Genomic DNA, 15676 nt, shown 5'->3' with positions numbered 1-15676 from the left:
GATTGGGAGGGGTTTAGATTAAAATCAGATTGAAAATGTGAGCTGAGGAGTTATAGGAGGTTGTTCGATCTAACACGCACACACAATAAGAAATGACTGGAAAACGCTTCAACTTAATTCTTATCAAAACATCATTAGACATGTAAATAATGTCATCTAAAATAAAAATGTACCAAAATACACAGTTATTTTTGAAAAATTCTGTCAAATGAATTCTGTCATATTAAATATAGATTTTTCCTTTATATAATGTGCATCTTTTTTCCAAAGTAGAATCCACATAAGTACTATAAAGAAGATTTACCATCATTTCATTGTTGTATCATTTAGTTTTTAGAATTTTGTTTTTAAAAACACATTTTGTTATATTTACAGTGGGGCAAAAAAGTATTTAGTCAGCCACCAATTGTGCAAGTTCTCCAACTTAAAAAGATGAGAGAGGCCTGTAATTTTCATCATAGGTACACTTAAACTATGACAGACAAAATGAGGGGAAAAAATCCAGAAAATCACATTCTAGGATTTTTAATGAATTTATTTGCAAATTATGGTGGAAAATAAGTATTTGGTCAATAACAAAAGTTTATCTCAATACTTTGTTATATACCCTTTGTTGGCAATGACAGAGGTCAAACGGTGGAAAATAAGTATTTGGTCACCTACAAACAAGCAAGATTTCTGGCTCTCACAGACCTGTAACTTCTTATTTAAGATGAATACACACCAATACAGCACAGTTCAGCACAGTTCACAGTTCTACCAAGTATTTATGCCATTGACAGACATTTTTGAGCTGTTTTTACTGCAACTAAGCATATATCTAAGGCAATTTAGATTTGTCTTATGCGATCATACTTAGTTATAACCAAAGGTGAGTACATAACATGCTCCATCTTTGCAGGTGATCTGTCTATCAGGTAGAGATCACTCCAACAGACCCCCCCCCCCCCCCCCCCCACCCCCACCCTCTGAGGACATGTAGAACTTAATAATATGTCTCCAAAGAAACCAGGATTCAAATTAATACGTTTTTAGATTTGCCCAAGAATAACTAGTTTTCCGAGAATATACATCGATACAGGTCTCTGTGTAGATTCAGAGCGCATTCGAGTTCTGTATTGCAGTTCTATCAATTATACAGTATATACCATTGGAAGACTTTGTATACCATTGTCAGTTTTTAATATGCACAAAAATACAATCATCTTGGTTTTGTACACGATATGTGGTATAAAAAAGTACATTGTTAGATGAGTACATGTTGAGCTACATCACTGCAGATGATTTGTCTATCTGTTAAAAATCACTGATACAGGTCCCCCTCCAACCTCTGGTGTTATTGATAACTTGTTATTATATCTATAGATAAACCTAGATTCCAAACAAGGTCCTATCTATCAAATTACTATAGGTGGAATTAGTTGTTTTTGGCTGGGGTCGAAATTACCCCAAAATACTTGCCTTTTTTTAAAGTCCATATTGATACAGAAACACTAACCAATGATATTGATGTATTAAAAAAAACATTGATTGACAAAGTCATGAAACATTTGAAGAATTTAATAAACTAACTTTGGGCTATGCTAAAAAATATTGATAGTAGTTTGAGTAGTTTGAGGGTTAACTACAGCACAATAGTCAAGCTTGGGCAGTATTTCTTTCCGACTGGCATTTTGCCAAATCATATCATATACTTTCTTCATGTGGTCAATTTGTGTGTTACACATGGGGTCCAAACATTTAAAAAAGACCCGTGTGAAAGTGATACATGTAGTTTTATGGCCTCTGGTGCCCTCTAGTAGTTGAATTATCTTAATAAAAATTGTGTAATAAGTCTGTTACATCAACTTTCAATAATCATAGATTTCCCAAAAGCTGAAAACCCTTCAACCAGAAAAAATAGCCTTTTGTTTTAACCAATATTCAAGCAGTTTTTATTTTTCTAATGGTCTATATCCAGTTAGCTCAAATTGTGTTAAGTTCCCACAAAAAAAGTGTTTGTTTTTATCTCACAAAAACTCTACTTCTTCTCCTCCTCCTCCTCCTCCTCCTCTTTCTTCTCCTCATCCTTCTTCTCTTCTGCCTCCCCTTCCGTTTTCTCCTCCTCCCCTCCCTCCTTCTCCTCCTCCCCTCCCATCTTCTCCTCCTCCCCTCCCTCCTTCTCCTCCTCCCCTCCCTCCTTCTCCTCCTCATCTAGGTCCTCCTCTGCTACAACCTCTCCAGTCAGCCTCTCTATCTCAGCGATGCGTTCCCTCGTTGCCCTCTGGCTGGTGCTGTAGTCTCCCAGCAGCTTCTTCAGCTTGGTCTGCATCAACTCCAAGTTGCTGTACATGCGGTTCACCTTAAATAAAAATAATAATAATATAATGTCACATTTAGAATGCACTTTACGTTGTACAACATTTTTAAAGTCCTACTGTTTGTACATTAAAATACAAAAAACAGATAACTGTACAAAAGGGCAGTTATGCAAAGGAAATGTATTTTAAGGCAAGTTTTAAAAGTTCCAACCTTTTCCTCGATTTCTGTGGTTTCGGGGATAATTTTGGAAGGGTCCAGTTCCAGCAGGCCGTCCTTCAGCAGGATCTGACGACCTTTCTCCTCCAGCATGCCCTTGGCTTCCGGGTACTCGGTCAATGACTCCATCAGGTCATCCTTGGACAGGCAGAAGAGATCTGAGTAGCCAATGCTGCGGATGTTGGCCGTCCTCCGGTTCCCTGCCTTAGAACCCTTTATCGCTAGGATACTAATCTCCCCAAAGTAGCTGCCGTCTCCCAGCACGCAGAACTGCTTGACGCCATCGTCAGCCACCACCGCCAGCTTGCCCTCCTTGACAATATACATCTCACGGCCGATGTCGCCCTTCTTACAGATGTAGTCGCCAGGGCTGAAGACCTGAGGCTGCAACTTGAGCACCAGCTCAATAAGCAGGCCTGCTTCGCAGTCAGCGAAGATGCGGACCTTCTTGAGAGTATCCAGGTGGACGTTAATGGCGATTTCGGCTCTGAGCTTGTCGGGCAGGTATCGCAGCGTCTCCCTTTCGTCCTGAGCCTTGTCGTTGGTCCACAGGTAGTCGAACCACGTGATGACTCGCAGCTCCAGTTCCTTGTCCACCTTCCACTTCTGTAGAGGTGTTATAGGGAGAAATTGACTCGTATTCACGATATATAAGACCTACCGTTGTGACGCACCACTTGCCCTTCCAACCCCACAATGGGCGTTAACATAATTATTACAAAGTGTAATAGTGCACTAACATTTGAGTCAACAAATCCTCAGTACTTTGATGGCTCCTTTACGAACCCCACACACGCACCTGCATGTACTGCTTGATGTTGTCGATGCGTGCCTGAAACTCGACCCGCGCGGCGCTGATGTTGGAGATCATGGAGCTGATGTTGCCCACCAGGGTGGCGAAGATAAGCACACCCACAAGGAAGTCCAGCACATGGAAGAAGAACTCTGAGTCCAGCTCCGGTGATGGCGTCTCGCCGATGGTGGTCAGCGTCAGCGTGGACCAGTAGAGGCTGAAGGAGTACTTCCTCCCCAGTTCCCCAAACTCTGGCTCTTCTGGGTCATTCAGGTCCGGGTAGACCCAGGGGTCAGAGCCGAAGCCGATGGACTAGATTAATTGATTAATTGATTACTCGATTTTTGTATAATAAATGTACACCATAAAAGCACAAAGAAATGAAAGCATTAAACAAGTACTATTGGGCATAGGACAAAACAGGTCTGAGAAATGCAAATGAAAAGCAGATATCGACATCACAATAAATACATCCAGCAGCTGAGAAACTCAAAGACCTTAGAGAAGGAGTAGTAGAGGCAGGCGTTCCAGTGGATGATGATGATGATGTACATGACCAGGTTGGAGATGCGGAAGAGGTTGGTGTAGTTGGTCTTGGTCTCGGTGCGGGTGAAGAACTCCATCATACGCGTGATTCGGAGGAGCTTGTTGAGGCGGATCTCGGGGTAGTTGATCCCCAGGTAGATGTAAAACACATCGGTGGGCAGCATGGAGACAGCGTCCAGCTTGAACTGGAGGCTGCTGATATAACGCTCCAACAGCAGCTTCTTGTCTTTGACCAGCAGGCCTTGCTCCAGGTAGGCTGAGAAAATATATTGTAAGAAATAATAAAAGTAGCATGAGTAATAATAGAACTGTGACATGTGATGTATCAATTTGAAAGAGCAGACATAAAACATTAAATGAAAGGAAATTAAAACACACTCACACACACACGCGCGCGCACACACGCACGCACGCACGCACGCACGCACACACACACACACACACACACACACACACACACACACACACACACACACACACACACACAATCACACACCTGTCCTGGTCCTGAAGGCCATGTCAGCCAGGTAGAGGACATCAGAGATGTAATCCAGAATCATCCAGGTGATTAGGTGATTATGCTGCAGCTCCTCAAAGCAGGCCCTGACACACAGGACACAGAGCAGAGAAAACTGTTAGATGCTCAACCATGCTTTAATACAAGCATCTCTTAAACTAAATGTGACAGTCTTTAAAAGGAAATGCACTCGGTACTTCGAGTGGGAATTTACTTGCAGGTGAGTAAGAAGATAATGTGAAGTTACACAAAATAAGAATTTACTGGAAACGCTATTTTTATCTTACACTTTGTTTATATAAAGTACCAGTCAAAATGTTGGACACATCTACTCATTCAAAGGTTTTTCTTTATTTTTACTATTTTCTACATTGTAGAATAATAGTGAAGACATCAAAACTATGAAATAACACATTTGGAATCATGTAGTAACCAAAACAGTGTTAAACAAATCAAAATATATTTTATATTTGAGATTCTTCAAAGTAGCCACCCTTTGCCTTGATGACAGCTTTGCACACTCTTGGCATTCTCTCAACCAGCTTCACGAGGTAGTCACCTGGAATTTATTTCAATTAACAGGTGTGCCTTGTTAAAAGTTCATTTGAGGAATTTCTTTCCTTCTTAATTAACGCATTTGAGAATATCAGTTGCGGTGTGACAAGGTAGGGGAGGTATACAGAAGATAACCCTATTTGGTAAAAGACCAAGTCCATATTATTGCAAGAACAACTCAAATAATCAAAGGGAAATGACAGTCCATCATTACTTTAAGACATGAAGATCAGTCAATCCGGAAAATGTAAAGAACTTTTAAAGTTTCTTCAAGTGCAGTTGCAAAAACCTTCAAGCGCTATGATGAAACTGGCTCTCATGAGGACCGCCACAGAATTACCTCTGCTGCTGAGGATAAGTTCATTAGAGTTAAATGCACATCAGATTGCAGACCAAATAAATGCTTCACAGAGTTCAAGTAACAGACATATCTCAACATCAACTGTTCAGAGGAGACTGCGTGAATCAGGCCTTCATGGTCAAATTGCTGCAAAAAAACTACTACTAAAAGACACCAAAAAGAAGAAGAAACTTGCTTGGGCCAAGAAACATGAGTAATGGACATTAGACCGGTGTAAATCTGTCCTTTGGTCCAAATGTGAGATTTTTGGTTCCAAACACTGTGTCTTTGTGAGGTGATCTCTGCATGTGTGGTTCCTACCGTGAAGCATGGAGGAGGATGTCTGATGGTGTGGGGGTGCTTTGCTGATGACACTGTCAGTGATTTATTTACAACTCAAGTCACACTTAACCAGCATGGCTACCACAGCATTCTTCAGCGATACGCAATCCCATCTGGTTTGCGCTTAGTAGGACTATCATTTGTTTTTCAACAGGACAATGACCCAACACACCTCTAGGCTGTGTAAGGGCTGTTTGACACTTACACAGAGAATGTGCGGTCCTCCATGGACACTTTGACCCATACTGGAGAAATGAGAAACTGCGACTCCGATGGCAGGATGATGAAACTCGAGAAACGCTTTGAATTTGATACTATTGTGTAAAATAAATCAAAATGTTACCTCTCACATATTATGTATGAAGAGTTCCCTGGAGTGCACAAAAAAAACATGATTTAGGATAATAGATACAAACGGAGATATGTTTTTGAAAAATAACCCCTAATATGTTGTACAGTTTAATTGGGATTCATATTTAATTGGATATGTAATTATTTACCAATACTTGCATGTTATGAAATGCATTCTAATAAATAATAAGGTGAATAGTAGCACAAATTACGTTTAAACTGATGTCGGGGCAGATACGAGTGCACAGTTTCATATATTGTTTGCACATGTTTGTTGCGCAGAACTGTCAATGTGATAATGGCCCTGTCATTGTCAGTTACAATGAGGGTAATTACCACACCTGAAGGTGTTATGCAATTGAGCAGCTTTGCCAATCAACTGAGTGGGTATTTAAAAGGCAGGCAATTACAATGTGTAATGATGCACAATGGCTGCTTCGGCACTGTTGGAAGATTTGGCGAATGGAAGAATTCTGAGAGAGCGAATTTCCTGAGACCAAGATTTACTGGCCAATGATGATGAGTGGCTTATGAGCCATTTCCGATTACCAGGCGCTGTTCTCTTGGATTTCTGTGCTGTAGTGGGCCCAGTTCTACAGAGAAGGACCCGCAGAAACCAAACCACGCCTGTCCCATTTCAACTCCATGGCAACCTCATTAATAGCGTCGATGGTGTCTCTTTGCGTTTGCAGGACTGCATCTGTGAGGACACGTCCTCTGGAGGGTTGTGACGCACGAGGTGCATTGGAGACACCGAGCCTAGGGGCACTCAGCTCCTGCTCAGCTGCAGCACCACCGACCCCACTGGAACACGCAGTGACACAATTTTTTTTGAAAATGTCACAATTGTTTGTGTAAATAAATGTTTAAACACCAACTTCAATGCATTTGGTTTACTCTATTAAAAAAAAAAAATACTAATTGCATACCCAGCTCATCCGGTGCATCTTGCCATGTCCCCCTCCACCTCCGTCACTACTCCACTCAGGAGGGATTCCCCTATAATACTGGCAAGTCGCTCATTAAGGGGGTTGAGCTCCGGTGTCCCCTTTCCCCCACCTGTGGCACAAACACTTTGTCTGTGTAAGGTCTTTTGGCCTCCACTTTTATGTCGGACCACTTCTTATTTCTGAGAGGGTCTGACCTTCTGAGCCAGCAACGTTCATAGCGCCCGCCTCATGCTACCACTCTAACGCATTTTTGGCATTTGTAATGGCCACACCAAACAATGTGTTTGTTCTTCACAATCAACTTCCCCTACAAGAACTTCCATTTCACTCTGGGTGAAATACACATTTTTTGCCTCTTTCGGGATTTGCCGTCATTGTCGTCATGCAGTCAGTATGGAAGAATATTAATTAGGGGTGTTTCATTGACTATTTATAGGCAACTATTGGCGTTAAAAGGGTGGGACAAGACGCTCGCACACGTGCGCCAAATTTCGAGTTGATTGTGATTTATAAAGGGAAACCGGTGTGGGACGTGCGTGTGCATTGTCCCACGTGCGTGTGCACTATATTTTTTGTGCATAGGCACTTTCTGTGTTTCGTCCATACGCCATCTTTTGACGTGAAACCTACGCATAGTTTTATAAATCACCAGACCTCAAGCCAATTGAGATGGTTTGGAATGATTTGGATCGCAGAGTGATACAAAAGCAGCCAACAAGTGCTCAGCATATGTGGGAACTCCTTCAAGACTGTTGGAAAAGCATTCCAGGAGAAGCTGGTTGAGAGAATGCCAAGAGTGTGCAAAGCTGTCATCAACTACTACTTTGAAGAATCTCAAATATAAAATATACTTCAATTTGTTTAACACTTTTTTGGTTACTACATGGTTTCATATGTGTTATTTCATGGTGTTGATGTCTTCATTATTATTCTAAAATGTAGAACATAGTAAAAATAAAGAAAAACCCTTGAATGAGTAGGTGTGTCCAAACATTTGACTGGTACTGTATAAAAGGGGAAACATTGTAAAATAATTAAAATAATAACTTGTTTTATAGCCTCAGAATCCATTCCATGCCACTAACTAACCATATATTTTAAACAAACTACATATTTTAAACAGTAAATTTTTACCTGGCTATTATCATGGTCCAATTGTACATGACTGGTATTGTGATAATGAACAGCCAGTTGTAGTACAGACTGCCCGCTGGATTGATGAAAAACCCTTCTTTGGGCCTGCAAGGAAAGGAAGATGGAGAAGTTAATTTAATACTTAATAAATTATACTTAATAATAATAATATACTTAATATTTAATTTAAACATATTCATATACAGATATCAATGCTGATATCAGTATATCGCTTCGGGTGAGATATTGCTATCATACACACCCCTCCTTTTTCTCTTTCTCCTTTTTCTCCTTTTCCTCTTTTTCCTTTTTTTCTTTCTCCTCCTTTTCTTTCTCCTCCTTTTCTTTCTCCTCCTTTTCTTTCTCCTCCTGCTCTTTCTGCTTCTTCTTTTCTTTCTTTTTCCTGAGAAAACAAATACAAGTGTTTGAATCTTTTCTGCATGTAACCTCTCTTCTATCTAACTATGCAGCATTCATGGAAAAGAGGGACAAAATAGGTGTTTACTCTTTTTTCTCTTTCTTTTCTTTCTTCTCCTTTTTCTTCTTTTTCTTCTCCTCCCTGGGGTAAAAGGACACATCTTATGACACACACACAGACACACACACACACACTGAGAGTTGCCATGGCAGCCGTAATGGCTAGCAGACTGTGCTGCTGTCTCTGTAAATAATTTCTGATACATTGTAACAGGCAGGAGATCCAAAAGGGTGGGCTTATTTCAGGCAAAGTGAGGGCTGCCCTTGGGGCCACCTGCTATGGGGCCAATGTGGAGCCGATAAGCAAAGGCGCATATGTCCAATGTGGGTAGCCTATGCGGAGACAATATTTTCACCCACATTGGTCCCACATCGTGCCATTGTGGACATTTGCTAGGTAGCTACTAGCTAGCAAACTGACTAAGTAGCAGTGTTGCATTTTTAAATGCCGTGGCTTGAGGTTGAGGAGAAGTCCGAAGCGGAAGGACAATTGAGATGGCTTGCGGTGATGGCAGAGGCTTGAGGACTGTAATAGCCTACTTTGCACTACTGATAAGGGGTGAGCTTTCTGGCGCCAGCGACATCACCCAGGTGGGTGCTACTTTTTGGTAGTGGAGGAGTAGCTGTCAAAGTCAAGTGGCTACGCTACGGGGTGCGCTGCTTAATGACTCTGAACCTATCTGATCCTGTCCCACGATAGTTAGTTGCCATTTATGGCCAACGTGTAATGAAATAAAACTACTACTACCACCACTACACACACACACAACACACAAACACACACACAGTATATGTGGACGGACTCACTCCTCAGTGTTGTTACTGTTGTTCACATTGAACAGACGCCCTGGGCCAGGAGAGGTTTCATCTCTGGAAACAACAAACATGATTTAAAATACAGCCAATAAAAACACGGCGACATCAATAAAGTTTCGTAGCAAACTACAATTGGACCAACAGGTCCAGTTATACAGAAGTCGGAAGTTTACATACACTTAGGTTGGAGTCATTGAAACTCGTTTTTCAACCACTCCACAAATGTCTTGTTAACAAATTACAGTTTTGGCAAGTCGGTTAGGACATCTACTTTGTGCATGGCACAAGTCATTTTTCCAACAATTGTTTACAGACAGATAATTTCACTTATAATTCACTGTATCACAATTCCAGTGGGTCAGAAATGTACATACATTAAGCTGACTGTGCCTTTAAACAGCTTGGAAAATTCCAGAAAATTATGTCATGGCTTTATGTCAGCAGCTTCTTATAGGCTAATTGACATCATTTGAGTCAATTTGGACGTGTACCTGTGGATGTATTTCAAGGCCTACCTTCAAACTCAGTGCCTCTTTGCTTGACACCATGGGAAAATCAATAGAAATTAGCCAAGACCTCAGAAAATAAGAATTGTAGACCTCCACAAGTCTGGTTCATCTTTGGGAGCAATTTCCAAATGCCTGAAGGTACCATGTTCATCTGTACAAACAACAGTATGCAAGTATAAAAACCATTGGACCAAACAGCCGTCATACTGCTCAGGAAGGAGACGCATTCTGTCTACCAGAGATGAACATACTTTAGTGCGAAAAGTGTAAATCAATCCCAGAACAACAGCAAAGGATCTTGTGAAGATGCTGGAGGAAACAGGTACAAAAGTATCTAAATCCACAGTAAAACGAGTCCTATATCAACATAACCTGAGAGGCCGCTCAGCAAAGAAGAAGCCACTGCTCCAAATCCTCCATAAAAAAACCAGACTACGGTTTGCAACTGCACATGGGGACAAAGATTGTACTTTTTGGAGAAATGTCCTCTGGTCTGATGAAACAAAAATATAACTGTTTGGCCATAATGACCATCGTTGTGTTTGGAGGAAAAAGGTGGAGGCTGGCAAGCCGAAGAACACCATCCCAACCGTGAAGCACGGGGGTGGAAGCATCATGTTGTGGTGGTGCTTTGCTGCAAGAGGGACTGGTGCACTTCACAAAATAGATGGCATCATGAGGACGGAAAATTATGTGGATATATTGAAGCAACGTCTCAAGACATCAGTCAGGAAGTTAAAGCTTGGTCGCAAATGGGTCTTCCAAATGGACAATGACCCCAAGCATTTCCAAAGTTGTGGCAAAATGGCTTAAGGACAACAAAGTCAAGGTATTGGAGTGGCCATCACAAAGCCCTGACCTCAATCCCATAGAAAATTTGTGGGCAGAACTGAAAAAGCGTGTGCGAGCAAGGAGGCCTTCAAACCTGACTCAGTTACACCAGCTCTGTCAGGAGGAATGGGCCAACATTCACCCAATTTATTGTGGGAAGCTTGTGGATGTCTACCAAAAACATTTGACCCAAGTTAAACAATTTAAAGGAAATGCTACCAAATACTAATTGAGTGTATGCAAACTTCTGACCCACTGGGAATTTGATGAAATAAATACAAGCTGAAATAAATAATTATCTTTACTATTATTCTGACATTTCACATTCTTAAAATAAGGTGGTGATCTTAATCAACTGACCCAAGACAGGGAATTTTTTACGAGGATTAAATGTCAGGAATTGTGAAAAACTGAGATTAAATGTATTTGGCTAAGGTGTATGTAAACTTCCGACTTCAACTGTATGTATTGTTTACATTTCATCCTCACTGTCCTCCTCTGTGTCTGTGGCCATGTTTGGAGAAATGCGAGGCGCAACCGCCAGGAACGGACGAGTGCTTGATGTGCTGATCATGGCAGCCAATCTGGGTAGCCTGTCAAACACAAAGCAAATGGAGACATATTGTCCTTATGCCAAAAACACAAATGTTCTTGCATTGTGAAACTGTATGTTTAGATATAATGAATGTATTCAATACAACAGGGTTGACATAATGACAACAAAGTAGATAAAAAAATATATTTTGTGAATTACAGAGGCGTACTCGACATCCATATATTACTGCTAATGTTGTTATGGTTTTATCTTGACAGCAGACGGAAAAAAATATCACAATTACAAGGACCACAACTTTGTTTACTGAATAAAATACTACATTCAGTTTCATGTAGCCTTACCTTTACCTCTAGTCAGCATAGTGCACTGTCCATAGTCATCACAGACCTCAAGATAAGCAGTCCTAGAGTTCCCACTCCACACAGACACTTAATCCAAGTGTAATGTAAATATAGATGAACAGCCTTTCAAGTTATATATCCCACCGATATACAGCTAATTTGATGAATGGATACAAAATAAGCATGGGTGGTGTGGTGTCATTGAGTCCTCCTGACTGACCCTGAGTGGGATTTGAGGATTATGGAGCTGGATGAAAGTGGCTGTGGTGGCAAAGTCTCAGGGCGGTCACCCTCCTCCACTCCCTTTCTATGTTTAGGGCCCTTTGCGGCACCACTCCAGAATGAATGCATTTTATTTGACAATAAATAGTCAAATACATCAAGTTGCCTCATCCATCCAACAATACACAAAACACAGAAATTGATCTTCCCTTTCACAGCTTCTCACGCTGTCATAACAAAACATCAAGTGGGGGTGTGACGCTTTGAAACTCTGGGATTGCTGCTGATACACAAGGGCCATCTCAATAGTCTAAAGTGGCTTCCTATCCCCGCCCTATTTCCTTTGTCTGAAAACACAGAGGGTAAATCTGCGTGTCGGATACCGTTGAGGAGCCTGGGCTTTTCACTCTCCCAGTTCATTTTAGGGCAGATGAAGGAAAGGAGTTAAGAGGTTAAAAAAAGTTAAAAGTATTGAGATTAAACCACAGGCTTTACAAATTATATAAACCAGACAGTTGGGTTGCTTTTGCATGCCTGCTACTATACCACACCTGTGTGTTGGTTAGCTCACCTTGAGTCCCTGAACAGTGGGGTACAGACAGTGGAGTAGGATTTAGTCTCAGGAGGGGCCGGCTTTAACCCTCTCTCCTGCTCTGCCAGCACTTTCTATTCTATCCCCCTGATCCTATTAAAACAAGCCAGCTGGGTAGAAGTTGCCTTCAACCACAGATCTAGGATCAGATGACTCGTCCTTAAATTCTAACATACACCGAGTGTACAAAACATTGGGAACACGTTCCTAATATTACATTTCACCCCCTTTTGCCCCCAGAACAGCCTCAATTAGTCAGTACGTGGACTACAAGATTGTTAAAAGCGTTCTACAGGGATGCTGGCCCATGATGACTCAATGCTTCCCACAGTTGTGTCAAGTTGGCTATGTGTCCTTTGAGCGGTGGACCATTCTTGATACACAGGAAAATGTGGAGTGTGGAAAGACCCAGCAGTGTTTCAGTTCTTGACACAATCAAACCGGTGCGCCTGGCACCTACTAGCACACACCGTTCAAATGTTGTCTTGCCCATTCACCCTCTGAATGGCACACATACACAATCCATGTCTCAATTTTCTCAAGTCTTGAAAATCCTTCTTTAACCCCGTCTCCTCTAAACTGATTGAAGTGGATTTAAAAGGTGACATCAATAAGGGATCATATATTTCACCTAGATTCACCTGGTCAGTCAATGTAATGGAAAGAGCGAGTGTTTCTAATTTTTGTACACAAATTATAAGGGGTTGAAAATACATATAATCCTGGGTCAGTTTTTATGGGCATCCTCTGAGTACCTGTGGATGTGTACTTGTCATCCACTGTGGCCCTAGGGCTCCTCTCGATGGTCGTATTGGAGATTGATTTCCCTGTGTATTGACAGCAGGGTTTTACTATGGACGGGGTTAAATACGATTAACAGTAAATCCACGTTAAATAGATCATGATTTGTAAATGCCATAATGTATTTATTTGTTTAGGTACTTTTCCCAATTAGCTAAAATCATTTATTTTTCAAAGCCATTTCAACTGTCGCTCTAGCTGTTTGTTTCAAACAGATTCACAAATCATGGGACTTTGTCTCTCTATGCAGACCTAGTCTTCCTCCCAACCCGCCCAGACCAAAATTTTGGACACACCTAATCATTGAAAGGTTTTTCTTTATTTTTACCATTTTCTACATTGTAGAATAATAGTGAAGATCTCAAAACTATTAATTAACACATATGGAATCATGTAGTAACCAAAAAAGTGTTAAACAAATTGAAATATATTTTAGATTTGAGATTCTTCAAAGTAGCCACAGCTTTGCACACTCTTGGCATTCTCTCAACCAGCTTCTCCTGGAATGCTTTTCCAACAGTCTTGAAGGAGTTCCCACATATGCATAGCACTTGTTGGCTGCTTTTCCTTCACTCTGTGGTCCAACACATCCCAAACCATCTCAATTGCGTTGAGGTCGGGTGATTGTGGAGGCCAGCATTGATGCAGCACTCCATCACCCTCCTTCTTGGTCAAATAACCCTTACACAGCCTAGAGGTGTGTTGGGTCATTGTCCTGTTGAAAAACAAATGATAGTCCCACTAAGTGCAAACCAGATGGGATGGCGTATTTCTGCAGAATGCTGTGGTAGCCATGCTGGTTAAGTGTGCCTTGAATTCTAAATAAATCACTGACAGTGTCACCAGCAAAGCACCCCCTCACCATCACACCTCTTTCTCCATGCTTCACGGTGGGAACTACAAATGCAGAGATCATTCGTTCACTTCAAATCAAATCAAATTGTATTTGTCACATACACATGGTTAGCAGATGTTAATGTGAGTGTAGCGAAATGCTTGTGCTTCTAGTTCCGACAATGCAGTAATAACCAACAAGTAATCTAACTAACAAATTCCAAAACTACTGTCTTGTACACAGTGTGAGGGGATAAAGAATATGTACATAAGGATATATGAATGAGTGATGGTACAGAGCAGCATAGGCAGATACAGTAGATGGTATCGAGTACAGTATATACATATGAGATGAGTATGTAAACAAAGTGGCATAGTTAAAGTGGCTAGTGATACATGTATTACATAAGGATACAGTCGATGATATAGAGTACAGTATATACGTATGCATATGAGATGAATAATGTAAGGTAAGTAACATTATATAAGGTAGCATTGTTTAAAGTGGCTAGTGATATATTTACATCATTTCCCATTTCCTTACTCTGCGTCTCACAAAGACCCAGTGGTTGGAACCAAAAATCTCAAATTTGCACTCCTCAGACCATACAGATTTCCACCAGTCCATTACTCGTATTTCTTGGCCCAAGCAAGTATTTTATTTTTATTGGTGTCCTTTAGTAGTGGTTTCTTTGCAGCAATTCGATCATGAATGCCTGATTCACACAGTCTCTGAACAGTTGATGTTGAGATGTGTCTGTTACTTGAACACTGTGAAGCATTTATTTTGGCTGCAATTTCTGATGCTGGTAACTCTAATGAACTTATCCTCTGCAGCAGAGGTAACTCTGGGTCTTCCTTTCCTGTGGCGTTCCTCCTGAGAGCCAGTTTCATCATAGCGCTTGAAGGTTTTTGCACAGCACTTAACCACATCTAGCCAAGTGGATGGGTCTCTACAGAAGGTGTAATTGGTACAGCCCAATGGTTACTTGCATAGTAGCAATATCAGAAATAGATGGTGTCAATATAAATAAAATAATATACAGTATGTACAATACCAATATCAATAACAATAGCAGTGGTAGATGAGGAAGTTATATGCATACAATCAGGGGTAAAGTGGCTGAGCAGCAGGATAAAAAAAATGTAGAAGCAACGTGTGTTAGAGAGTCATTTTAATAGAGGCACTGCAAATAGTGCTGACTGGTCCGTCCAAGCCACGCATGAACAAGGGAATCTATATTTGGAGAGCCTGTTTCTGTCCTCCCCTTGACTTTGGTGCAGGGCATGTGATGTCCATAGCCTCTACGTCGCAAAACTCCCTGATCTTCTCTAAAACATGTGTTTGTCTAGCTGTGTCCAGTCCAGGTGGTGCTTCTACAGGCAGACCATCTATTGGAGGAATGATGTCAGCGCTGCGCAGCAGCTGAAACCTGGTCCCGACTGAGTACGAACACTCCTTGGCGACAAAAATACCAGGTTCCAGAGCATCGAAGCTGTAAAACAGGAAATAACAAAAAAATTGAGAAGACATTACAACCTTAAACAACATCAACTCACCTCCCAAGTTTAGATAAGAAGGATGACCTCATACAATGCAATTAAAATCAAATCAAATCAAATCAAATCAAATTTATTTATATAGCCCTTCG

The 15676-nt window shown here is 41.1% G+C and overlaps 1 protein-coding gene across 3 annotated transcripts; it reads right to left on the bottom strand.

Moving 5' to 3' along the window:
• Positions 1-1157: 1157 nt before the first annotated feature.
• Positions 1158-11816, bottom strand: cnga1a (cyclic nucleotide gated channel subunit alpha 1a). Of its 3 annotated transcripts, none has more exons than XM_021619111.3 (11): positions 11576-11816; positions 11155-11271; positions 9330-9392; positions 8551-8604; positions 8308-8448; positions 8046-8150; positions 4353-4459; positions 3808-4112; positions 3317-3622; positions 2512-3123; positions 1158-2341 (listed from the first exon to the last, which is right to left on the bottom strand). In XM_021619111.3, exons 2-11 carry the CDS (start codon positions 11250-11252, stop codon positions 2021-2023), a joined length of 2112 nt encoding a protein of 703 aa, XP_021474786.3. In that variant the 5' UTR covers positions 11253-11271; positions 11576-11816; the 3' UTR covers positions 1158-2020. The 3 variants fall into 3 exon arrangements, with proteins under 3 accessions (XP_021474786.3, XP_090044768.1, XP_090044769.1); XM_090188642.1 differs by having other exon boundaries at positions 11582-11788; XM_090188643.1 differs by lacking the exons at positions 8046-8150; positions 8308-8448; positions 8551-8604; ... (1 more) ...; positions 11155-11271; positions 11576-11816 and adding an exon at positions 4867-4949.
• Positions 11817-15676: the final 3860 nt, after the last annotated feature.

Source organism: Oncorhynchus mykiss, chromosome 10 (assembly GCF_057628025.1).
Source record: "Oncorhynchus mykiss isolate SJ-2025 chromosome 10, ASM5762802v1, whole genome shotgun sequence".
Classification (NCBI taxonomy): domain Eukaryota; kingdom Metazoa; phylum Chordata; class Actinopteri; order Salmoniformes; family Salmonidae; genus Oncorhynchus; species Oncorhynchus mykiss.
The sequence above is the reverse complement of the archived record's forward strand: the minus strand, read 5'-3'. Positions and strand labels throughout refer to the sequence as shown.